At 34.7% G+C, this 25,655-nt stretch overlaps 3 protein-coding genes and 1 pseudogene across 4 annotated transcripts; 2 read left to right on the top strand and 2 right to left on the bottom strand.

The window, feature by feature from the left end:
- Positions 1 to 120: 120 nt before the first annotated feature.
- LOC120161087 (GTP-binding protein SAR1A-like) lies at positions 121 to 1,036 on the bottom strand. Its single transcript, XM_039171372.1, has 2 exons — positions 1,025 to 1,036; positions 121 to 441 (listed from the first exon to the last, which is right to left on the bottom strand). Exons 1-2 carry the CDS (start codon positions 1,034 to 1,036, stop codon positions 121 to 123), a joined length of 333 nt encoding a protein of 110 aa, XP_039027303.1.
- A 1,655-nt stretch (positions 1,037 to 2,691) lies between these two features.
- LOC120161189 (cytochrome c oxidase subunit 5C-like) lies at positions 2,692 to 4,173 on the bottom strand. Of its 2 annotated transcripts, none has more exons than XM_039171453.1 (2): positions 4,094 to 4,173; positions 2,692 to 3,106 (listed from the first exon to the last, which is right to left on the bottom strand). In XM_039171453.1, exon 2 carries the CDS (start codon positions 3,086 to 3,088, stop codon positions 2,897 to 2,899), a length of 192 nt encoding a protein of 63 aa, XP_039027384.1. In that variant the 5' UTR covers positions 3,089 to 3,106; positions 4,094 to 4,173; the 3' UTR covers positions 2,692 to 2,896. The 2 variants fall into 2 exon arrangements, with proteins under 2 accessions (XP_039027384.1, XP_039027383.1); XM_039171452.1 differs by having other exon boundaries at positions 4,100 to 4,139.
- Positions 4,174 to 5,129: 956 nt separating this feature from the next.
- LOC120161233 lies at positions 5,130 to 7,373 on the top strand (annotated as a pseudogene).
- Positions 7,374 to 7,969: 596 nt separating this feature from the next.
- LOC120161047 (nodal modulator 1) lies at positions 7,970 to 23,983 on the top strand. Its single transcript, XM_039171351.1, has 27 exons — positions 7,970 to 8,168; positions 8,452 to 8,517; positions 8,624 to 8,710; positions 8,991 to 9,047; positions 9,138 to 9,202; positions 9,325 to 9,494; positions 9,686 to 9,747; positions 9,831 to 9,914; positions 10,134 to 10,293; positions 10,777 to 10,892; positions 11,470 to 11,598; positions 11,973 to 12,044; positions 12,257 to 12,352; positions 12,443 to 12,520; positions 12,756 to 12,884; positions 13,398 to 13,574; positions 13,688 to 13,891; positions 14,008 to 14,121; positions 14,211 to 14,452; positions 16,485 to 16,530; positions 16,615 to 16,863; positions 19,816 to 20,046; positions 20,249 to 20,340; positions 22,103 to 22,331; positions 22,973 to 23,329; positions 23,479 to 23,552; positions 23,660 to 23,983. The coding sequence occupies exons 1-27, from the start codon at positions 8,070 to 8,072 to the stop codon at positions 23,763 to 23,765; spliced, it is 3,591 nt and encodes a 1,196-aa protein (XP_039027282.1). The 5' UTR covers positions 7,970 to 8,069; the 3' UTR covers positions 23,766 to 23,983.
- Positions 23,984 to 25,655: the final 1,672 nt, after the last annotated feature.

Below are 25,655 nucleotides of genomic sequence, written 5' to 3'. Positions count from 1 at the left end.
AAGGGCAAGTTCAAACAGTTTGATGAATACATTCTTTTACCAGAATTTGGTGTCGTGCGACAGAACTGGGGTTTGGAAGCCTTAAGATTTTCATAATGCGTCGTCTCTCTGGCCATTACCCTACTTGATATACTGAGACATCCACTTGAAGCCATCACCATATCCCATTTTGCGCACAATGCTGCACATAAATACCTCTAGTGGACGGACATTTGAGTCTGCTAGATTTACCTTCCCCTTGCCGGTGGTAAAGTTCGTGAGACCAAGATGGTATCGTAATTCATCCTCTGATGCAGCATATGGTATATCGATCTTGTTTCCTAGGATAAGAAACGGTACATTGGCAAGTGACTCGTCTGAAAGGAGTGCATCTACTTCCTTCTTTGACTCTGCAAACCTCTCTTTATCATAGGCATCTACCAGGTAAACCACAGCATCAACCTGGAACCCAGAAAATATACAATTCATGAATTCAAAGCATCACTCAAGGCAACGCAACCACTTCTGAATAAAAGCAATAAGAACAAGAACAAGGAGGCATAGCTAGGGCTGAGACGAGACAGATCGCGAGCTACTCGAGATCGACTTGTTCAAAGCTCGATCAACACTCGAATCGAATGAACTCGACTCGATCTCGAACTCAACTCGAATTCTTAACGAGCTACTTAATAACCGACTCGAAAAGCTAGCAAGCTACTCAAAAAAATGTTATATTATAATTTTAGATTTTTTAAAATTACAATATTAAAAATACATTATTGATAATTATAATCTTTTAAAAATATATATTTAAATGTAATATAAGATTTTTGTAGGTTCAAATTCTAGTTTGAATCGAGTTCGAGCTTGAATCGAGCTCCTGAATTTTTTTTAGTTCGAGTTGAGTTTCAATTTTATATTTAAAGATCAAGCTGAGCTTGATAATTTTTAGCTCGCGAGTTTTTGAGTCGAGTCGAGCCTAATTTTAAACTTTTCGAGTTCGAGTCGAGCTTAGTAATACTCGAGCTCGACTCGGCTCGTTTACAGCCCTAGGCATAGCAGCTTTTATATTTTACGAAAAATATCCTACAATTCATAAATCTCTTATTCTAATCCCTTTTACTCCGGTCGTCAGCCATCTCTAATTACCCATCCGTCGTTGAACGACCATCTATTTGTTGTCAACTACCCAATAATTAACTATCACCATTGCTATCATCTCAAATCCCAAAATTCTCAAATTCTAAATTTAATCTCTAACCCCTAAAATCCCAAATATACACTATTAAACCTTAATAGCCCTTAATATGATGTTAGCTTTCTTTCTCATGTTAAATCTGGTGTGATGTTTCTCTCTCAAGCTTTTTCTCTCATATTAAATTTGGTGTGAGCTTTCTCTCTCAAGCACAATAACACTGTAAAAAGGAGACATAAAATGTTTGGGCACCTAAAAAAAATTTGGGCATAACTTTGAAAAAATGTATAATTTTGACACTTATTTTTATATTAAGTTATAGTAAATTCTTGACTTTTCAAGTAATAGAAAGATGTATATCATTCTATTGATTGACTAATCAAAATTGAGTATTCTATAAGTTTATTATAAGATGATTCTTCCAACTCGGTTACTTTATTCACATCACTAAAATTTAAATTTCTGACTTTACTTAAGAGATCTAATGTCTTATTCTATTATACCAACTAATCGTCGGTATAATAGATATAAGTTATATCCAATGTATAATGTGTATTTATTGAATGAAAATTTTAAACTTAAAGTGTTAACAATATAATAGTGTTAGGTGAGCAAACACATTTGATTGGTTGATTAAATTGCTCATAATTGTTTTCTCATATTCTCTAAGGTTATGAGTTCACCCTTTTCTTATCTTATCTAAGTAACATTAGGATTATAATTAGAATGTCAAAAAAGAAAATTGATAGTGTTAGCTTTTGTTGATATTATTATTATTTTTATCAAATATCATATTTTAAATGTCGTGTGATAAACCAACAATACACTTAATTTTTAATTTGATACATATATTTTATTTAAGTTGATATTTTAATGTCTAAATTGATAACGATATTTTAATACTAATATATTAAAATATCTCTTAGAATATTTTAAAGTTTAAAAATTAATTAAAATTTGGTTATAGTTTGTGAAGTTTATATGATTAAACTTTTTTTAGTTAAATTATTCATTTGATTCACTCAACAGGCCAAAGATTCATATATTTTATAAACCTTATTTTCATATTATAATTGAAATTTTGTAGTATAAAGAACTTTTGTCTTCGTGGGTTAAGGTAATTTTGAGTTCCTCGGTTCCTGGGTAAGGGAAAGCCGCTGTATCTTGGGGGATGTATAGAATTGTTTTTGTATTGATGTGATTTCTCATTTCTTATGAGTCATTAGCAAACTGGAAAATTACGAAAAGTGATAGGGTTAAAAGATGATGTAAAACTTTTTTTAAGAATGAAGAGAGGATGACAAACTGCACTGTATATAATCTACCTGCACCTGGTTATAATATTGCTTTCTATAATGACCTCATCAACGATATGATATACAAAGAATGTTTTGATTTCAATTCAGTCTCAGGAAAGATGTGTGCTTTTGTACTCCAAATAGTATCAGTTGATGGTATGTGTGCAAAATTATTTTTATGTTTAGAAGCCTTTGTGATCTAAAACAACAATATCAAACAGATGCAAACGAAACCTTTCATAGAAGAAGCCACAAGGGCAAAATTTGCTAAGAAAAATATTGAAATCAAGATCTCAATGCCATGAAATTATTCATAGAACTCCCAATTGAGTTTGGTCATCTTCAATCTAAGAGCCAAAATGAAGGGAACGCATATAACAAAATACAACTGAAGCTGTCCACGATTTCACAAGACATAAAACATTTATTCTTCTGCAACGACACTGATTTCACCTTTCTCGAGCATGTCGTAGAATGCTCTCACTTTCCTCTGCTCGTTCCAGTGATGCATCTTCCAGAGCCCACCAGCACAAAGGCCAAGCGTTATCCCGATAACTATTTCCTTAACAACACTTGGTCCTTTCAAGGTAGCATGAGCAACCCTAGAACCAGCCATTCACTTCTATAGTTGAATCTGGAAAACCGAAGCCATAATTTAACATTTCATTTTCCAAGTCTACTTATGGATGAATATGGGAACATCACAATTATAATTTAATTTTAAAAAGAAAATCAATTGAAAAACCAGATATGCAAGCAGCAGAGTCGACAAACAAATGTTCATAAACCTCATAATGACAATATAGAACAATTAATGAAAATTTTTGTACTTAACTAGCACTTTGGCCCATTCAAATCACTCAAAATGGCTATAATCCATGCTGCTTATGCATCTATTCGTGTGTTAAGTTAAAAACAATTTTATGATTGTCAATTAATCAAGCAATACAACCGATCCCTTCAACTTATTCATTGTTTAATGCTTTACACCACAAATTTATCAATGAAGCCTTGCCTTAATACCTTTCCTATTTGCCAATGTAACAAATCAACACATTCAATATTCATTTCCTTGGCTTTATTCAATCCCAGTTTTACATTGCACAATTCAACAGCAGTTTTACGTTGCATATTTCATGCTTTCTCTTATGTCTAAGCACTAAGATTAGAGGTACAGAGTTCGAGTCTCTTAGCTAGACAGGGGACAGATTTACAATAGTTCTCAATCAAGCAACACAGCCCTAACTAATACTCAAAAAAAGGAAGAAAACGAGCGCTGTTGTCATTTAAAAAATAATTAAATATAAAATTATGTTCTTAGCTATCACGTAAGAAAAATAATATATATTCCCAACCGCTACTTCGATTTTCAAATCCATGTTAGGTATATAAAATTTCAAACCGAAAATTACAAAGCACTGATGAAACAATCGTAAAGAGAAAAAAGGATCTTAGATCACCATCGTGAACGCTGTTGAACCACTCAAATCAATCTCAAGATCTTTCGAGACTAATAACTAAAACAAATAAATCATCATTTCGACGGATAAAGAGATTAATAATCATCGCGAAACCGGAAAGAAAATGGAGGAAGAAATCGTATGAATAAATTAGGGTTTACCTAAACGAAGCTGCGTCGATGAACAAAGGATGGAATTCGATTGGTACAGCCCTTCCCAGTGAAGAGACTATATATCGTTTGACATCATTTATAGAAAGCATCAAATTATCTATTTTGCCCTTTATGAAAATGAAATAAGTGGGCTCGAGCTGGGATAGAATAAAAACGAACCCAATATCTTAACGGGTCAATAGATATATCCAATATCTCACTTCTATTTTGAGAATTTTTATTTTATTTTTAATAAAAACAATAAACTTTTGAGATGAAAAATGTTTTACAAATGAATTATAAATAGATTAAAGATGAAAATAAATTTAAAAATAAGTTTTTAACTTAAAATAAAAAGTTAAAACATACAATTTTTTTATTATGAAATTATCATCATATTTTGAAATTAATTATATTTTTTTATATTTAATATAAATATTTTATATTTTTCATAATACCTTTTAGCAGTATATTTAAACACTAGATTACAATGGTATGAATCTATTAAATAAACACTACATTATAATTGTATTAAAATATAATTATCATCTCATGTCATATTTCATTGTATAAATTATAATTATATAATTATATAATTTAAAATATTATTAATTATAAAATTTTCTTAAATCCTAAAATTGTTTTATAAATGAGGTAAAGTCCAATTACACAATATAAAATTAAAAATTACTAAAATATAACATTTTGATACTGATCTTAAAAATCTTAATGCTCAAGTAGTCAAGTAAGTTAAACTAATATTATTTAAAATTTTATTGTTGATTGATTAAAACAGAAATAAAGTAAAAATTTCTTTAAGTTTATGAATAGACCATTGTGTTATGAATATTATACATTATAAATAATTAAGAAAAATTCTGAATAAATACTACATTATAATCCATTTAAACTATTTTTAAAAAAAGTAAAGAAATGGTGAAGTGCTGCGTTTTGATAGGGAAGAAGAATGGAACCTTGTCGATTGACATCATTCTATTTCTAGACCCATTGGTTACAACTCAAAGAAAGAGCTACAACTCATCGAACAAAACCCTTAAGCCTACAGCTTAAACCCCAATACACAAAAAACACAGATGAATTTTAGGAATCCGATTCCGTTGAGATCGTGGCTAGTGAGAAAGCTTAGCACTTCGGCAGGCCAAAATGCGACGGCGGAAGGGGCGAAGGTTGCGGTTCGAAACGGAAACATGCTGTACACGAGGCTTTCGGCTTTAGGAGCGACGGGAGGGACGGTGTCAGAGACGTTAAACGAATTCATAATGGAGGGGAAAAAGATCAGGAAAGATGAGCTGACCCTCTGTGTCAAACTGCTGCGCAAGTATCGTCGTTATCAGCACTCCCTTGACGTAAGCCCTTGATTCCCCATTTCCCCTGTTTCCGAGACCTAGTGAACACTTCCTTTAATTTTCATTTAGATATTGTTCCTTAAGAAGAAAAAGAAGAAGTAAAAAAAATACTCAGTTATTTAATTTGAATTTTAGCCAATAATTTGTTTATTATGGTTATTATAATGTAGATAATGGAATGGATGGAGAAGAGGAATATACACCTTTCGCACATTGACCACGCTGTACGTTTGGATCTCATTGCAAAAACCAAAGGACTAGCTGCCGCCGAGGATTACTTAAGCGCCCTTCCTCCCCGTGCAAAGAATAAAATGACTTACGGATCTCTTTTGAATTGCTATTGCAATAATCTTATGAAGGATGAGGCGTTAGCACTTTTCAAGAAAATGGATGAATTGAAGCTTATTGACAATGCTTTACCTTTCAACAATATCATGTGCCTGTATTTGAGATCCGGAAAGCCCCAGAAGGTGCCTGAACTTATCGATCAATTGAAGAGCCGAAACATTACCCGGAGTCACTTCACTTACATTCTCTGGATGCAGAGCTATGCAGACTTGAATGACACTAAGGGAGTAGACAGTGTTTTAGAGGAGTTGTTAAATGATAGTGAGGATAAGTGTACTTGGACGACATATAGTAATCTGGCTGCAATTTATGTTAAGGCTGGTCAGTTTGAGAAAGCTGAGTTATATCTTAAGAAGTTGGAGACAGTTAAGAAGCCCCGTGAGCGTGAGGCTTTCCATTTTTTGATTAGCCTGTATGCTGGTACTTCAAACCGAGCCGAGGTTTATCGACTGTGGGAAGCTCTGAAACGAGTCTTTTCTGGTGTTAACAACACGAGCTATCTTATTATGGTTCAGGCACTTGCTAATCTGAAGGATTTTGAGGGTATGAAGGAATGCTTTGAGGAGTGGGAGACTAGTTGCTCTATTTATGATAGGAGGTTGGCAAGTAGTACCATCCGTGGTTATCTATCAGGGGATATGCTTGAGGAAGCGCAACTTGTTTTTGATAATGCTGTGAAGTGAAGTAAAGTTCCTTTTACTAAGGCCCGAGAGCATTTCATGGTTTACTTCTTAAAGAAAGGTTGCATTGACATGGCTTTGAAGCATACTGAAGCAGCGGTTTCTGAGGTCAAGGACAGGAGCCCTTTGAGTCCTGAAACTAAGAAGGTTTTTTTCGATTATTTCTTTAATGAGGGTGATGTTGAGGCCGCTGAGGAGTTCTGCAAGATTCTCAAAAACAACAATGGTATTGATTCCGAGGCCTACCAGTGGTTATTAAAAACTTATGTTGCTGCTGGTAAAGTGGTTCCAGACATGCGTCAAAGGTTGGAGGCTTACTGTATTGAAATCAGCAAAGAGCTTCAGGATTTGGTTTTAAAGGTTTGCCCTGAGTAATATTGTAATCTGAAGCTGTTAACAAACCTAAAATCACTCGGATAATTTTGACTTCCTATTTCATGATTCTTACTGCTAAGACATCACCAAAAAAGCGTTCCATAATTTCCAGTGCATGGTTGTGATGGAGTATTTTCGTGAACCAGTATATTTCGGTTGGTTCAATAATGTTCCGAAGTAGCTCCCTTTGTAAGGTTTCTTTGCATTTAGAGATAGAATAAACTTGCTATGAAGATGAACAGTATGAGTTGGCCCTTGGGGTCCAAAAGATGAGGTAGAAAAAGGGGCATCAATGAGTTACCATTGTAGATCGCTCTGAGAAATTACATGGTCTTCTCAGTTTCTGTATTGGATATGTACGTTACATCTCATCAAGCTTTGTTTGGGAATGGGCTAAACGTGCAATATAGAAAATTTCTTTGCTCGAGTTTGATTTTAAATGCTTTGCTTCAGAGTCACACGATGGATCTCCGTAGAGGATTTAGGTGTATAATGCTCATCTGCATCCGCCTAGTAATCAAATTTCAGAAATCGAGTAAGAGGTGGTTTAGGGCTTAGGATTTAAGATTAGTTTAACATTGTTATTGAAAAATACAGTGAAAAAGTTTTTTTTTCTTTTTCAAAAAATTAGATTTTAAGATATACATATATATATATTCAAATGATATTTAATTTTTTAATATTGTACTTAATAAAATATGTGTAAATTATATAGATAAAAATATGTTAAATTTTATAAAGATTTATTGAATTATTTCAAGTTATAATCAATTTGATAGAAAATATAACTTATGAGGATTAAAATTATTATTATATCATGTCACACACCATTTATATTAAATCAATTATTGAATTTAACAATAAATGATTAAGACAAAAGTGAAACATAATATTAATTGTAGTTTAGGAAAAATAATTGAATGACTAAACACAAGAATAAATGACCAAATAGATAGTTTACTCCCAAAAAATTACCGCTGCTTCATTAGCATTTTATTACTCAAGGTTAAAGGGCTTTTCGGTTGGATTTGAACCGAGTCCATACCCGGATTCACAAACAGATCTGAGGCCTATGTGCAGATCCTCTGCCGAAGTGTTATTTATAGGTCAAAACTCCAAACAAGTATCAGATCCTTCTTCAGTCTCATTTTTCTCCGAGCTTACTTTAGTCGCCGTCGGGCTCTAAAGCATCGACTCCTAAATTACTCATAGAAAATGAAGATCAGAGATGCTGTACTTTACTTATTGATCTTAGTTTACACAATTTCAGTTGTCTCTGCAAATTCTGTCCACGGCTGCGGCGGATTCGTTGAGGTAAACTTTTAACACTTTATTTTATTTTCTGTTCATTTTTATTTATTAAAAATGATAAGAAAGTTTCCAGAACAAATATTTTCGGGTCTTTATTATCTTGTTTCTTGGAAATCAAGATGATATATTGTGGTGAGAAGAGTTTTTTTTTTTGGCGTGTTTCTCGATCTGAATTTGTTGATTTCTGCTACGATGCGATGGTTATTTTGACCGTTATTAGTATTGTTTTTAATTTGTTCTTGTTGTTGCCGCCATTTAAACTTAACATTAATGTATCATTTTGTAGGCGAGTTCGTCTGTAATCAAATCGAGGAAAGAAACTGATGCAAAGTTGGATTATTCTCACATCACCGTACGGATTTGGCGATGTGTTTTTTGTTACGTCAATAGGATTTTTTTTTGGGATTATATTAATTTTATACATCTGATTTCCAGAGTATGTCCATTCTTATTTGCAGGTTGAGCTTCGAACTGTAGATGGGTTAGTAAAGGAAAGAACTCAGTGTGCTCCGAATGGATACTACTTCATTCCAGTATATGATAAGGTTTGTTATCTAATATTCACTTGAACTCTGGGTTTTGACAACGTGAATTCATATTTGAGATTTTAGAGGCTCTGTTTTGCTTAAGCTACTTCAACCTAATGCTAGCACAATAATACCTTTGCTCTCTATATCTTTTAATCCACTGGTTTGCAACCCGTTTTTATTTTTCCATTTTTTTTCATTTTCAGACCTTACTCTATGTGGTGCCTAGGCATGCTGCATGGCATGCTTGCTCTGAATGTAGTTCCTTGTTGGACTAATCAATGCAATTTGTGTACAGGGTTCTTTTGTTATCAGAATAAGCGGACCAGAAGGATGGTCTTGGGATCCTGACAAGGTTTGGTTCATTGTTATTACAATATTTTCTTACAGTTAAAGCTATAAGATATCAATGTTCCTACATTTAAAGCTAAATGTATTTCTGTAGGTTCCTGTTGTCATTGACGATACTGGTTGTAACAATAACGAAGATATCAATTTCCGGTTTACGGGGTTTGTTTTATGCCTTTAAACTGTATCTTCTTTTTTAGTCTATATTATGTGTAATCTTAGTTCCACTCTTTTCTCATGCTCTGAAAGTCAATAATAATCCTTTGTGTATTTATATGTTGCAGATTTACCCTATCTGGAAGGGTTGTGGGAGCTGTTGGTGGAAAGAGCTGCTCGGTTAAGAATGGTGGTCCTGCAAATGTGAACGTGGACCTTTTATCTCCTCATGATGATCTCATTTCTTCAGAATTAACAATGTCAGATGGAACATATTTGTTCAAAAATATTATTCCAGGTACGGATGCTGCCTTGCTACTTCCATGTGAGTAGAATTTTATCTACTAGAATAATGTGCAATAACTTGGTCATACTTAAACTGTCCCACTATATATGAACTCTTATCTACTAGAATTATTTGCATTAGGAACCCTTCTTTCTCTGTAACTGTTTTTTTTTTACTTTTCATGTATCCTTCTTATGGTACAGGAAAATACAAATTACATGCTTCAAGTCCTGATTTGAAAATTGAAGTTAGAGGTTCCACAGAGGTTTTGTTTATTTCCTCAGCTCCATTTGTGCTTTGTACCGTGTTTTATGATATGTCAACCACTTGGAACTGCACTCCTTGCAGGTGGAACTGGGATTTCAAAATGGTGTTGTTGAAGACATTTTCTTTGTTGCTGGGTACGACATCCGCGGTTCTGTGGTTGCCCAGGTGCTACATAACAACTATTAAGATTCCAGTATCGTTTATTTACACATATTATGATGCATCATATGATTAGATGTCTATGCATGAGTGTTACACTCTAAAGATTTAAAAGAGAATTCTTGAGTAATTGTTTCTTTTCACCTACACGCATGTGCATAATGCATTAATTCATAAGTTTATTTGTCTTATATATCCTCTAACAGTCAGGTCATTGTTTTTCAGGGAAATCCCATCTTGGGAGTCCATATATATTTATATTCTGATGATGTCATTGAGGTAGATTGTCCCCAAGGTTCTGGTAATGCCCCTGAACAAATAAAAGCTCTATGTCATGCTGTCTCTGATGCTGATGGGATGTTCACATTCAAATCAATTCCTTGCGGTAAACCAATCTAAATGCACACCTTCCACTCATTTGACTTTTATAATCTAATTTAAGTGTGGTACTAATCAGCTGGATAGGGAATATTTTAGCATGTGAGCTAAGGTTGCTCTGCCCACGGAGTGGCGCCCAAGATTTGTTGCCAATGGTTGTTATTTTTAAGGATGTTGCTATTTACCTGTTCATTTTAGCTGTAGTGCTCATTAGGAAAGCTTTGGTTATTTATGATAGGTTACCATTTTATTTTTGCCCTGGTGATTTCCATATGAGAGCCTTTTGATCACACACCAATTTAGATTTTTCTTATCAACCAATTTTTGTCCCTAATAAGTTGCTTTATATACGTTTTTCACTGAAGAACTTTTGATTCAAGCTGAACAGATGCTCTGGGAACTTAACAACAGAGAATAGAGGAACTTATGTTGCCATTCAATGGTATAAAAATTTTGATTCATTCTGTTGATTACTTTGAATAACTTACAGGGCTTTATGAACTCATACCATACTACAAGGGTGAAAATACAGTGTTTGATGTCTCCCCTTCTGTCGTGTCAGTGTCAGTTGGGCATCAACATGTAACAGTTCCCCAGAAGTTTGAGGTATGATACTACTGACGCTGCATGCACAATTATTTTCTTTGATGTAGCATTATGTTCTAGTATTCTTGATTTTGGGCTGTTGATGATTCATGTTATTTTTATAGAAATTTAAGGTAAGATATAAAACTCTATCTGTGTCTTTTAAAGGTCTTATTATAATTATATATAGTATTCCACCCTTGGCACCCTCTGTTTTAACCCATACATGTCTATACTTGTTCTCAATCTGTCTCATGCATAAATTTTGCGTTGTCATCCTGATTAGCACTTATGTGAAGGACAATGTTGTACATTACAGAATAAGACCACCCTAAGATTGATGATTGTGATTTCCAACACGACTTTGGCTGCATGAGATGAATATTATGAGCCAGATTACTCTTTAAGTCACAAGATGAAGTTTGTTCTTGTGATTGTCCTCTGTGAAGTGGGATATTTCTTTACAGCATATCAATGTTTATTTTCTTCAGTTCTGTCATTGAATATTCAGCATTTCCATGGGTCTTTTGCCTTTCCAATTTTCATGATATAAATATTTTCAGTGGATTAAATCCTCGTTCTTTTTATTTAAATGCAGGTTACTGGTTTCTCTATTGGGGGACGTGTTATTGATGCAAATGGCATTGGGGTGGAGGGTGTTAAAATTCTAGTTGATGGTCAAGAAAGGTCCATCACCGATAAAGAAGGTTATTACAAGCTAGATCAGGTATGGCTAGACATTTTTTTCAAATATTAACAACTTGTTAAGGTCCAATTATCTAACCTCTTTGCAAAATATTTATATCACGGTTATCTATTTTTTCGTTAATTATGGATTTTAAGCTTATCATATTTACTGAGCTGGGAAAGGTAATGGAATTTGGACCAGATTCACACTGGTGGCAAAAAGTTAGACATATATCTCAGTTTGTACCTGTCAAGGCAACTTATTTGAGTTTACTATATTTTTTATTTGCCTTTTCTTTTAAAGTTACATCTGGCATGAAAAAAATCTTAATGTAGCTGCATACAGACTCGATAAATTTAATTATCGGCATTTGACACTTTTTGTCCCTAACATTTCCACTGTTATTCATCTAGGTTACATCAAATCAGTATACGATAGAAGCCAAAAAGGAGCATTACAAGTTCAATAAGTTGAAGGATTACTTGGTAAAGTATATGATATAAAATTTAACATATTTTTCTGCAATCTTTGATATGGCTTCCATCCTTTCTTAGTGTTAAATGGTAAATAGCTCTATTCATATTAGCATGGAAAACTGTTGTAACTTTTGTTGATTCTGTAGTGCATTAGGATGACCGAGAACGACCTTTTTTTCTTCTTCTTCAGTTGCTTATTTTCCTTTTCCTTCTTATTATAGGTTAAGCCAAATATGGCTTCAGTTGCAGACATCAAAGCAGTTTCTTATGATGTTTGTGGTGTCATAAGAACAGTTGACTCAGGTTACAAGGCGAAGGTAACTTAAGTTAAGAAATGTATTTTTTTTTTCTTTATTAATTACTTTTTTGCAGCATATCTTATTTTACTATTGTGTTTCGGATCCTAGGTAACCTTGACCCATGGACCAGAGAATGTCAAGCCACAAGTGAAACGGACAGATGAAAGTGGAAGCTTCTGCTTTGAGGTATGCAACTAGAAGAACCAGACTTTTATTTTTTATTTTTGCTTTTATGATGATGAGAATTGAGTTAATGTAGGAGATTTTTTTATAGTTTGTGAAAATTTAGAGATTCTGAAATCTGATTGGGCAGTATTAGTGTTGCTGGATGCTGAATGGTAGTGTTCTACACATTTTCTTGCACTTAACTTTCATGTTTTGACGAGTGCCATCTTTCTTTCCAATCTTCAAAACCTTTCAGGTTCCACCGGGTGAATATCGGATATCTGCTTTGAGTGCCACACCTGAGAGTTCCCCCGAACTTCTGTTTTTACCTCCTTATGCTGATGTTGTGGTCAAGAGTCCACTATTTAACGTAGATTTTTCACAGGTAATTTTTTGTTTCACTAGAAAAGTTTAAATCTATCCGATTTGAGAAAATATTGTTTGTTTTTATTTTCTATTTGCATTTTCTGAAAACAGTCTTTTGTACTTTTACATAGAGAATGTATTTTTTTTTCAAAATTTGTTTATTAATTTAATAAACTTTTGTAAGTATTATTTGTGCTACTTTATCTTGCATGCGTAAGATGTTCTGATCCAACCTCTCTTTTTTTCACTTGGTATGTATCTTGGGTAAGCTGGTCGATTAGTAAAGATTATAGAAGTTCCCCACTCCAAAGTCTCTATAAATGCAGATTGAATTGATTATAGTGTTATTCCTTATAAGAATTATGTTATCTTCGCTCTCTCAGATTTGTGTAACAAAGTTGTAATCAAGTCTGAAGTAGTTCTTCACTAATGGATTTCTTTAATGTCAGCAAAGAAAGTCATGTGTTGGTTGGAGCAATTTGGGTGAAAATTATTTTCACTGATGTTTGTTTTTCCTCTTGACATGATTAAGGCACTAGTCAATGTCCGTGGTACAGTAGTTTGCAAGGAGCAATGTGGTGCTTCTGTCTCTGTTACCCTTATGAGATTAGCTGGAAAACATAAGGAAGGGAGAAAAATAGTGAGCTTGACTGATGGCAGCACCCAGTTTCTGTTTGCTGATGTTTTGCCAGGAAAGTACAGACTTGAGGTAGGGTGTCTTGTATGTGAACTCTTTCTATTAATGGATATGTTCAAATATCTTTGTATGTGCAGTTTGATTTATAAATTCTGCTGATACTGTAACATTGTTCATCTTTTTAGGTCAAACACACATCTCCAGAAGCTGCGTCCAAGGAAGATAACTGGTGCTGGGAGCAAAGCTTCATTGACGTGGATGTTGGTTCTGAGGATATCGAAGGCATTAAATTTGTTCAGAAGGGTTATTGGGTTAATGTTGTCTCTACCCATGATGTAGATGCATACTTGACACAGCAAAATGATTCAGTTATCAATTTGAAAATTAAGGTTAGTCTTTGTTTAGTAATATTTTCATCTCTCACGAGTAAAAACTTACATATTTATATGCAAGTACAATTGAGTTTTTCTTCATGGTATTCACACCTACTCTTATGCAATTGCAGAAAGGTTCCCAGCATACTTGTGTTGAATCCCCTGGAGTGCATGAACTTCACTTTGTTAACTCGTGTATTTCCTTTGGAACCTCATCAATGAAGATTGATACATCTAACCCATTGGTACAGAATTATACTTTTTTTTGGACAGAGAAATTACAGTTCTTTTCTTGATATATTAATTATTGGCTTCAATTATTTCATTCCTATAGCCTATCTATCTGAAAGGAGAGAAGTATCTCCTTAGCGGTCAAATCAATGTAAATTCCAGTTCATCCAATGACTTGCCTGCGGATATAGTTATGAACATTCTGAATGGTGAAGGCACTATCACGTATAGCACAAATGCCAAACTTGCATCCACTGCAATTGATCAAACTAGGACTGCTGTATATGAGTATTCTGTATGGGCCAATCTTGGAGAAAAACTTACTTTTCTTCCTATGGACCCCAGGTATTTCTTGATTAATCTATGTTTATTCGCCATTTCACCATTTTTCTCAAGGCTGAAAAGCACAGACACTATCCGTTATAGAATTGCAAAGCAATGTTTTCTATACGAAGTTTAGTCTAATTCTATTATGTCATTTTTGCATATTCACATGGTTTGTCCTTGCAAAATAATATTATCTCCTAAATGTAATTTAATCACTGTGAAGATAAATATTATGTCTTTTTTTCTCTCCTTTTTGCAATTTGATAATTATTATGTGCAACATCTTCATAACTATGAAATTTCATTTCAACTACAAATTATGATAAATGCCCGAGTAATGATTTTAACTTTTCATGCTCTCATTAGTTCCTTGAAGAGATGGAATTATTGTCTATCTTTGTTGCGATGCATACATGCCTTTGTTAGTGTTCTATCATTGTCTGTGGGAAGGCAATACTATGGAGTTCATAGTCGCCTGCATTTTTAATGTATCAAGCACTTGTTCATGGATGTTTTGATTTAATTGGTCTTACACAACTTCAATAATTTCTTGTTGCTGCTGAAAAATGCAAATTTCCAAGAATGTTACAAAGTTATTGATAAATGCAAGTGGCTGTCTTACGGTGGCTTAACAAGGAGTAATTGTTAACTATTGTTAGGAAAAGATCATTGTTACTATTTTAGGAGACATCAATTATTATTTTATTAGGAAAGTATAAAGATATTATATATGAATATTTTATACTATCATAAGTCTTTCCTTAGTTTGAGTCTTCTTTTTTTTAAATGACTTGCTTGAACTATGTAACCTCTCTTAATAAGAGGCAAATTGAGAATTGAACAAAAAACTAGGATTTTATCAAAAACCTAAAAGATCTTGGTCTCTCTTGTAATGAATCCTATAGGTTTCGATTTCCATTTGATGATCTGAGAGGTTTTGGTCTACCTCCTACGAGTTGAATCATTAATTGGATGCACAAGACCGTAAGATTGTAACATTTGGTATTTAGAGCCAACGATCCTCAACAATGGCAGAACAATGTTTGACAGAGCAACAAGTAGGAATATGCAAGATGCAGCAGACAATGTATCATATGCAGCTATCCCAACTGAGAAAATCCCTAGGTGAAGTAATTGCTGCTCAAAAGGTTAGCCACTATATGGCTGATACAATGGTAGACCCTTTACCCAAACAAAACCAAGCCATGGCTGATTCTACCAATATTTTTTCCTTGTCCCATGCATTGAGCCCTTTTAAACCCATATCGACAAAATTAGAGGCAGTCACAACCAACTTTGCTTCCTTGTTTTGTTCATCCACCCTTCCTATACTCATATCAGACATCCCATTTTTTTCCTTGTACTCGATCCAAAAAGCCTTCAAGGCTATATCAAAAAAGTTTAATGGGTCTAAACTTGCTGAGTTATTTTTGCAAGTATTGAATGCTGGTGAGAAGCTTGAGGAGATTTATTCAACGGTGCTACTCAATGGGAACAAGTTTGTGAAGGTCCAAGATTTCTATCTGTTTCAACTATTAATAACGGAAGGAACCATTCGCCAAGTTGATCCTGACTTCGAGCTTGAGGACAAGCTCTTTTTCTGGGATGGCATAATGTTATGGTTAATTAAGAGTAATTGTTATTGTTTATAGAGACAGGTTATTATTAGTAGTATTTTAGGAGATATCAATTATTATTTTATCAAAAAACCTAAAATATCTTAGTCTCTCTTTTAACGAGTTCTAAAGGTTTCAGTCTCCCTTTGATGAGCTGAGGGGTTTTGGTCTCCCTTTGACGAGCTGAATCATTAATAGGAAGCACAAGATCGTAACAGGTTGATGGTGGATTTTATAGTTTATGTTGTATTCCATGTAAGAGATTGAAATGATGCATTTAGAATTGACTAGTACCCATAAATCTCAGTGTCTTTTCTAAAAAGCTGATTGATCATGAAAGTCTCCTATAAAAGTAGTTGTAACTTGCATGAGATCTCTTTAAATGCCATCTCGCTGTTGGTGTACTGTTTATAACTAGTGGTGGTTTGTTGCAGGAATAATGAAGAAAGAAAGCTTCTTTTTTATCCTAGACTACACCATGTAAGCATCAAATGGAGTAACTTATGGCTTCATCTTTATGTTAAACTATCTTCATTTTGGTCAATTATTTGCACTGTTTCTTAGGTTTCGGTGACAAATGATGGTTGCCAAGCTTCAGTACCTCCATTCTCTGCTCGACTAGGGCTATACTTGGAGGGATCAGTTTCTCCCCCTATTTCCGGCGTTCATATACAGATTATTGCTGGGGATGAGGGCAGCATGGCATCAATCAAGAAAGGAGGAGTAGTGCTTGAAACTGCTACAGAAGCAGATGGGTCTTTTGTTGCAGGACCTCTGTATGATGACATAACTTACAAAATCAAGGCTTCAAAGGTGCGGAATGTTTATTCTGGTATTATTTCTTTTGAATATCAACTTAGAGCCAATGTGTGTTAATTCCCTTTTCAAATTTAATCACTAACATAGCATCCTTGCCTCTCTGTATTTTGGCATTTGTTTATATGAACATGTTTGTCATATAATTGATATCTGAAATGATGGTTTTCTTTTCTTTTTGGTCAAATGACTTGATACTTCTTCCATTTTGTGATGAGTAACCAAGATATTTTCTTCTTCTTTTTTTGATAAGATTTGAAGGCCTCATTAAAAACCTCCTTCTTGATTAATGGAGCTTGTATAGAAGCTTCTTAATCATTGGAAGGAGGAAAAGAGTGCCTTATAATTTCATTATAGAAAATAGAATTACAACCTTGGAACAACTATTCCAAAAAACCCTTACAAACAATACAGGAGCCAGAAAACCAAACTAAAGAAGCCAACAACATAAAAATCAACCTATACCAGCCTTTGCTAAAGCATCAGAATCCATATTCGCTGTCCTTGCAACCCATCTAACAACCCCCCCTCCCCCCGAAAGTTCTAAGACTATCAACAATATCTCTAACAATAAAACCATATACAATTGGACATGAGTCAACATTATTTATCCAGTCTACTGCAACCCTGCAATCACTCTCAACGATCAGCCTATCTTTAACCCTCCCTTGAAAAAAGGCAAAGAAAGAAATACCCCTTTGAATAGCTTTAAGTTCCTTCAATGTTGGAGGTCCTGAACCAGCTGGCTCCTGAAAAGAACCTAGGATTGCACCAGATTGATCCCTCATAAGACCTCCAAGACCTGATTCCTTCCAATCACTGCTAGTGGCTGCATCCACATTTACCTTGACGAAACCCATAAGGGGAGGTAACCAAGGGATTATAGAAGACTTCAAGAAATTGTAGGACGAATAGGAATCCCCTATAGAAGGATCATAAATTAAAGAGTCCTTAGTAATAGAAACATCCTTATTCTTTGCTCGAAACCAAGAGGCCAGCCTAACTCTTGTTAAGAAAAATAATTCAGACTGATCAAGCTTTCCCCCTTCAAAAACAATAAAATTTCTGATTTTCCAGATTGACCAAATAACAGCCCTAGGAATGAAAGTCCATATTGCAGAATTGGATTTCAACTCATCCCAAGCTAGAAGAAAACTCTTTGCTTCTACAGGAAACACAAAACTAAACCTCCAAAAATTTAGAAATTTGTTCCACAAAGACAACACAACCGAACAAGAAAAGAATAGATGCGATGAAGTTTCTTCAACCATTCTACAAAGAGGGCATAACTCATCCTCAATACCTTGAACACCTCTTATAACCAATTCGGTTTTAACATCAATTTTGTGAAGCACAATTTGCCACACTAATGTTTCAACTCTAGGGGGAACCAATCCTCTCCAAACAATTTTATTCCAGAAATGAACATCTTCTGAACCTGATCCACACCTCTCAACACAAGAACCGACTGTATAAACACCGTCCCCACTGCCTTTCCAAATCAAACCATCACTAGAATCAAGAGATAGAGAAAAAGAAGAAATGATGCTCACCAAATTACACCATTGTTCAAGCTCCCAATCATTTAAATTTCTTCGAACTTGAACATCCCAAATCCAGCCCGAAGAAAGAAATTCCCCAAACTCACAAAGTTCACCGTATTTATTAGTAGAAAGCGAAAACAGTCGAGGAAACAGAATCTGAAACGGAAAATCAGCAGCCCAGCTGTCTTGCCAAAATCGAACATGCTTACCATTTCCAACGTGAAAATTGCACAAACTACGAAACTTAGAACCAAAGGAGTCTTGTTTGTAATGGTTATTAACCACTGATCTCCATAACCAGGAAGATTGAGTAGAAATCTTGCTATCAAACAGTAATCTGGAAGAATCAATGTTGTATTTGCTACAAATAAAATTCCTCCAAACAGAACTTCTCTCATTTGCAAACCTCCAAGACCATTTCCCTAGCAGTGCCCTGTTCATACAAATCAGATTCCGAACTCCCAAACCTCCCTTATTCTTTGATCTGCAAACATCATCCCATTTAACCCAGTGTATCTTCTTATTACCATTTCCCCCTCCCCATAAAAAATTAGACATAATTGAATTGAGAGACTTAAGGATAGAAGTTGGAATCTTGAACAAAGATAAAAAATACGTAGGCAGTGAGGAAAGAACCGATTTGATCAAAACCAATCTCCCTGCTAAAGATAGAGTAGCAGCCTTCCAACCTACTAATTTAGAGTGAAAATTCTGCACCACTGGTTCCCAAATAACAGAAGAATTCTTAGTAGCACCTCCAAGACCACTTGTTCTTAATTGATAGTTTTAGAACTTTCATCTTCAAGATTCTGGTGATATGTGGGCTGGGTTGGAAGTCTTTTGGCCTATTATGAATATGTGATGCATGTGCAATCATGTGTACATATTTTCCTATAGTTTCCCTTTTTGTTGTTCTAAGTAAACTAGTTAGTAATTGGATTCTTAGAAAATAAAATAATGAGTCGGGAAGTTTGTAGTTTGAAGAGCAGTTGTGGCAGTGGAGTCTTATACTTTAATGTCAGGTAGTGATGTGTATGTCAACTGTTTAAATGATAGAGGAGAGAAACATGCTCTTAAAAGGTAGTAAATCCGGCAATTGCTGGCCTGCACCCTTGTGATTTATGTTATCCAGAGTCTTCATTCTTTCTGAAGTACCTAGACATGGTTATGGATGCATGGTCTTATAAATACATAGTTTGTGATTACTAACAATAAATGGAAAAGGTTTGTGATACATAGAAGATGGGAGCTGGTGAAGTGAATTTCTAGCATTTATGGAAAATAAGTGTTTATTCTTTACATGGGATGTAAATTCTCCTTCTAACTGTTTTTTTTTGAAATAGTAAATCCGGCAATTTCTGCACTTAATTGTTACATTCACTGATGTCTCTCTTATTTGGTGCAGCCTGGATTTCATCTTAAACAAGTAGGGCCATATTCTTTTTCTTGTCAGAAGCTTGGTCAAATATCTGTGAAAATATTTTCCAAGGATGATACACCTGAGCCTATCCCCTCTGTTCTGTTGTCATTGAGTGGGGATGATGGGTATAGGAATAACTCTTTGTCAGGGACTGGTGGAATATTCGTCTTCGAGAACTTATTTCCTGGAAGTTTCTATCTTCGGCCTCTGCTAAAGGTAGTAACTAATCACCTTCCTTCAGATTTGAACGTTCAATTTCTAAAGTTTGTTGAAACTGCAAGGGGAAACTAGGCATGTGGTTTAATCTAAGATGATGATGACCATATGCACATTATCGGCGGAAACAATAAAAAGGAGTTTTAAACTAGTTTTGTTTCCTTTAATTACTTCAACCGGTGAATTCTTTTCTCTCTTTCAGGAGTATGCTTTCTCACCTTCAGCACAGGCAATAGAACTTGGTTCTGGCGAATCTAGAGAAGTTGTTTTCCATGCTACACGTGTTGCTTACAGGTTTTTCTTTTGCTTTAACTCTCCAGTTGTCTATTTGGCATTATAAACATTTTTTTTTGGTACACTTGAACAAAGCAGTAAACTAGTGTCTCAGCTGGTGCTCCTCGTTCTTATCCGCTCCCAACAACGCCTGAATTTCAGGTGGAGGCAACTTTAGAATAGCAGAATCATCTCCTTGTAGAAGTGCGAGATTCGCAAGTTTATCGGCGCATTTGTTTCCTTCACGCCAGATGTGCCGAACTTCAACCACCCATCCTTCCTTAAGGATGTCTAAACAATCATTTACCAAATCAGTTTCAGAGGCGTCAACCATTTTGTCTCCATTAAAGAGGTCCACAATCCATTTTGCATCCATCTCTAGGATTAGGTTTCTAAGCCCTAGACTTTTCGCTAACAAGAGACCCTTCCGAGCCCCCCAAATTTCAGCGAGCAAGCTATTAACCCTCCCTAGTCTAAGCATGAATCCCGCTTTCCAGTCCCCATTGCTATCTCGGATCAGACCACCTGCAGCCGCCAGGCCAGAATTCATTTTATACACACCATCAGTATTTAGAATCCAACCCCCTTCAGGAGGTTTTTTCCATTTAACCCAACAAGGATCATTAAACATCCTGCTATGTGAGTTTAACAGGGCTTTATCTACATCCATTGCAAGCCGTTTGGCATAGGTAATCACTTGAGAGGGATCCATTGATGTTTCTTTAAAGATCATTTCATTCCTCATCTTCCACAGTCCCCAAATAGTAGCCGTGAACAAAGGTCCCCATTCTAATCCGTCGAGCCCGACTTTCTTAGAAAGAGTTTGATTTCAGCCAATTCTTGAAATCCATCGAAGTGAATCGGCTGTCCTGTTCCGTAGCATTTAATTCTTCCCAAACAAATTTAGCAATGTTACACCTTCGGAAAATATGATCGATTGATTCTGTTACATTTCGACAACTTTTGCAGTCCGCATACTGTGTCATGTTCTTCCTGCACCTAACCTCATTTGTGTTAAGTTTGTCTAGGTATGACAACCAAATAAAGAACCTGATTCGTTCGGTGGTTTTAGTTTTCCATACCCACTCAAGATTTTCCCCATGTTGACCACCCATCTCCATATTAGAAATTGAGTGGTAAGCTGAACTCACCGTAAATTGCCCATCCTTGGAGAAGCCCCAAGTAATTTCATCTCGTTCATGCGGATCGGTTAGGACTGGAATCGAAACTCTTTGGATTTCCCTCCTTGTTTCTTCAGAGATTTGATACTGGATTTCTCGGATATTCCAAGTTCTATCTTCATCAATATATCTGGCCACCTCTTCATTTCTGCTTGGATTGTCCATTAAAGGATATGAATTTTTCAGTGGTTCTTTTCCTAACCACCAGTCCTGCCAGAATTTTGCTTGAATACCTGATTTTATCTGCCATTTTCCCCCTTGTTTAATTAAGTTCCGAGTTCGTAGCAAGCCCCTCCAAGTGGAAGTGTTGTTTCCACTTATTTCAATAGTATTTTTAAAGACAAGTTTATTATATTTTCCCGGCACTTATTTACATTAATTTGTTTTAAATTTTAGTTTTTTGAGTTTTAGCTGATAATTCAAATATGCGTTCTGCTCTTTCTCCTACTCTCTTCTCTAGTCGACTTACAATTTGAACTTCCAACTTTAAGATCTTCTCTACAGCACTGCTAAACATAGTATATGGCATCTTAAAAATGTCTAGCTTCAGTGTCAGAATCAAAGTACCATGTGGATTTTAAGGTAGTTTAATTTCTTCACAGCGCAATGGGTGTGGTGACTTTGCTCTCTGGCCAACCAAAAGAAGGTGTCTCAATTGAGGCCCGCTCAGAGTCAAAAGGTTACTATGAGGAAACAGTTACTGATTCATCTGGGAGTTACCGTTTGCGAGGACTAATTCCTGATGCATTGTATTTAATCAAAGTTGTGAAGAAGGATGGCTTGGGTAGTGCTAAAATTGAGCGAGCATCTCCTGAATCCGTTCCTGTAAAGGTTTGTTCTATTTGTTTGAAATCGTTTCTCCCCTCCTTTTGTTTTCTATTATTCAGTATGTTTTATCTCTTTTAATACTTTTTTTTTATAAGATTTGTAGGCCTCGTTAAAAACCTCCTTCTTGATTAATGGAACTTGAATAGAAGCTCCTTAATCAGCGGAAGGAGGAAAAGAGTGCCTTATAATTTCATTATAGAAAATAATAATTACAACCTTGGAAAATCTATTCTAAATAACCCTTGCAACAATGAACAAACCCCATCTGAACAGGAACCAGAAAGCCAAACTGAAAATGCCAACAACATCAAAATCATCCTATACCAGCCTTTGCTAAAGCATCAGCATCCATATTAGCTGTCCTTGCAACCCATCTAACAACCCCCCCCCCAAAAATTCTAAGACTATCAACTATATCTCTTTTAATACCTTAATGTCATTATTTTTATGAAGCTTTTGTTGTATAATGTTTTATTTTTACATCAAGGCTATTGTTGTGGGTAATAAGGGTTAAATGGTATTCGTGAAGCTTTATTCAATTCAAAATAGAAAGCTTTTCAGAAAATCATTTCCATTAACATTAACAATTCCTAGGGCTACTACTAAGCTTCAAACTTCTGACATGTGGTTGATTGACTTGCCAGGTTGGGAATAACGATATCAAGGGACTGGACTTTTTGGTCTTTGAAGAACCAGAGATGACCATCTTAAGTGGCCACGTTGAAGTGAATAGGACTGGGGAACTACAGTCTCATTTATTGGTAGAAATCAAGTCAGCCGGGGACGCTTCTAAAATAGAGTCCGTCTTCCCACTGCCATTATCCAACTTCTTCCAGGTGAAGGACTTGCCCAGGGGAAAGCATATCGTTCAGCTCAAATCTAATCTCCCTTCTAACACTTATAAATTTGAGTCGGAGATTATTGAAGTTGACCTAGAGAAGAATGCTCAAGTGCATGTTGGTCCTCTGAAATATAGTGTGGAGGAGCATCATCATAAACAGGTTTGTTTAATTCTGTTTAAATCGTGCATGTGTTTCTTTTTCGTTTCAAACCACTATGCAACTATGTATAATAAAATAGTGACCTTAACTAATATACCTACGTTCGAACTGTTTTTGTTAATTTCTAACTTGTCGGGCATACCCTACAGGAATTAACTCCTGCACCGGTATTCCCTTTAATAGTAGGAGTTTCGGTGATTATTCTCTTTCTCAGCATTCCAAGGTAACTCGAATATATCCTTTTTGAAATCATTCGTCCCCTCATATGCTTTTAAGAGTCGGTGTTTATATGGATAAATCTCTGACAATGTTCTTCCGTCTCTTAAAAAGACTGAAGGACTTCTACCAAGCTGCTACTGGAATACCAACACCAGGTTTTATGACTACTGCGAAGAAAGAAGTGCGGAAGCCGGTTGTGAGAAAGAAGACTTATTGAGAAACCCTTTTCCAGCGACTTTGGGGCTCATAAGAGACTGTTAAAAAGTTTATTCTTCGTTCATTTAAGATCGACTTCAAGCCAGTCAGTTTGACGAGTTCATTAGTCTTAAACTTTATTAGCTTTTTAGAATTGAACCTAATGTATCATTGTAGTAGCAAATGCACGTAGATGTTAATGTATGAACTAGCCCAAGTAAGCTTTAATTGGATTTAAAATTGCACCCAGTTATAGAAGGAACGTTAACTACGACATTAGTTTCAGGCTTGAGAATAAAACAGACACTCGATGCATGGAATTATGAAAAATGAAAATTGAGGTTTCCTGGATCATTAAGTATATGCATATCCGCTTATGTTATAAAAGATTGGATCTATAATATTTGGAAGCGTGGGATTTTCATTATCGAATGCTAAGAACTATGATTATAATAAAATCAGTTATGTTGTCTTGTAGTTCACATGGAAGTTTCCAATCTCCAAAATCAAACTATTGGTATAATTAGCTGCAACTGCAATGGAGGTATCCGAAAGTTTAATGCATTGCTGGGTTCAATGTTTTTTTTATCCATGTTTTTTGGTCATAGTCAGAAGTTGACACCATCAGAGCCATCCGTGCAAGATTGACTGATGGCGAGAAGGAGACGGTAAAAGAAGATAAAACTGATTATGTTCTCAAGAGGATTCGAATACCAACAAGAAGATTTCATCAAAGACCCATTAAATTTTGGAGCTTTTATCTCATTCTCCGACTCCCCCAAAGAGATGAGTCCTCAATACAAAATTGTTATAAAAATGAAATAATATATATTTATATCAAGTTGAAGTTGAACCAATGTGTTTTCTTTTCTTTTGACTTTGACTTGACCCCATGTCCATGTGCTCCTCTCTCATCTCTAACTTCAGATTTCAAACAAAAAAAATCCTCTAACGGGGTCGAGTAACGAGACCGCTGATTCACAAAATATATTTTTTAAAATAATAGTAAATAAAATAATCTAGCTTCAGTCACGAGTCAGATACAACAGTGGGAAGGGACGAGGAGGGTCCATAGCATCAATTCTTGAAAGTCTACTTTCATTGAAAGAGATAGATGGATAGTGAAAGAAAAGACGGAGAATTATTTTTTTAATTTTTTTTACTATTTGGTTATAAGGATGAATCATTCAAGTTTTTGACTAAAGTTAACTGTTAGGTGGATTAAAATGTTTTTCTTAATGCATAAAATTTTAATCACGAGACAAATATGTATGATAATTTCGGATTATACCCAGCCGACGATGGAGACCATTGTTTACATATTCTGCCGTTGGATCAAAATCAAAACTTTATTGATGTCAAGTATGATTAAATTAAAGGAGAAATACATTTATCTTAATATAGAATTAAAGTAACACATTTTAATTATTTTTTGTATAATTAATATTTTAAATTTAATTATTACATTTATTGATATAATTATATTTATCATGTATATTGTATATAAATTATCAAATCAATTTCATACGCTCATATTACCTAAAAAAATATTTTGTTAATATATACTTAACGATTAAATTTTTTTATATAAATAAAATAATTAAATATTATAAATTTATTTGAAACTTAATATATATGATCTATGAGAATAAAACATAAAATATGATAATTGATTATTAAAATTAGAACCATAAAAACAATTTTTGAAGTGTATACAATTTTATTTTATTTTGTTTTTTGTTATAACAAGAGTAGAATACTACTAGTATGTGATTTAATCTATATTAACACATTCATTTTATATCATCGTAAACATCGTGTCTGATGACTGGATAAATTTGTGTAAATTAATTAGGAATATCCGTGCACACTTGATCTGCCACATTGTTTCCTTCTCTCAAAATATGTTTAA

The sequence above is a fragment of the Hibiscus syriacus genome, unplaced genomic scaffold, assembly GCF_006381635.1.
Source record: "Hibiscus syriacus cultivar Baekdansim isolate YM2019G1 unplaced genomic scaffold, ASM638163v2 tig00111398_pilon, whole genome shotgun sequence".
NCBI classification, from domain to species: domain Eukaryota; kingdom Viridiplantae; phylum Streptophyta; class Magnoliopsida; order Malvales; family Malvaceae; genus Hibiscus; species Hibiscus syriacus.
This window is presented reverse-complemented; position numbering and strand designations above follow the sequence as displayed.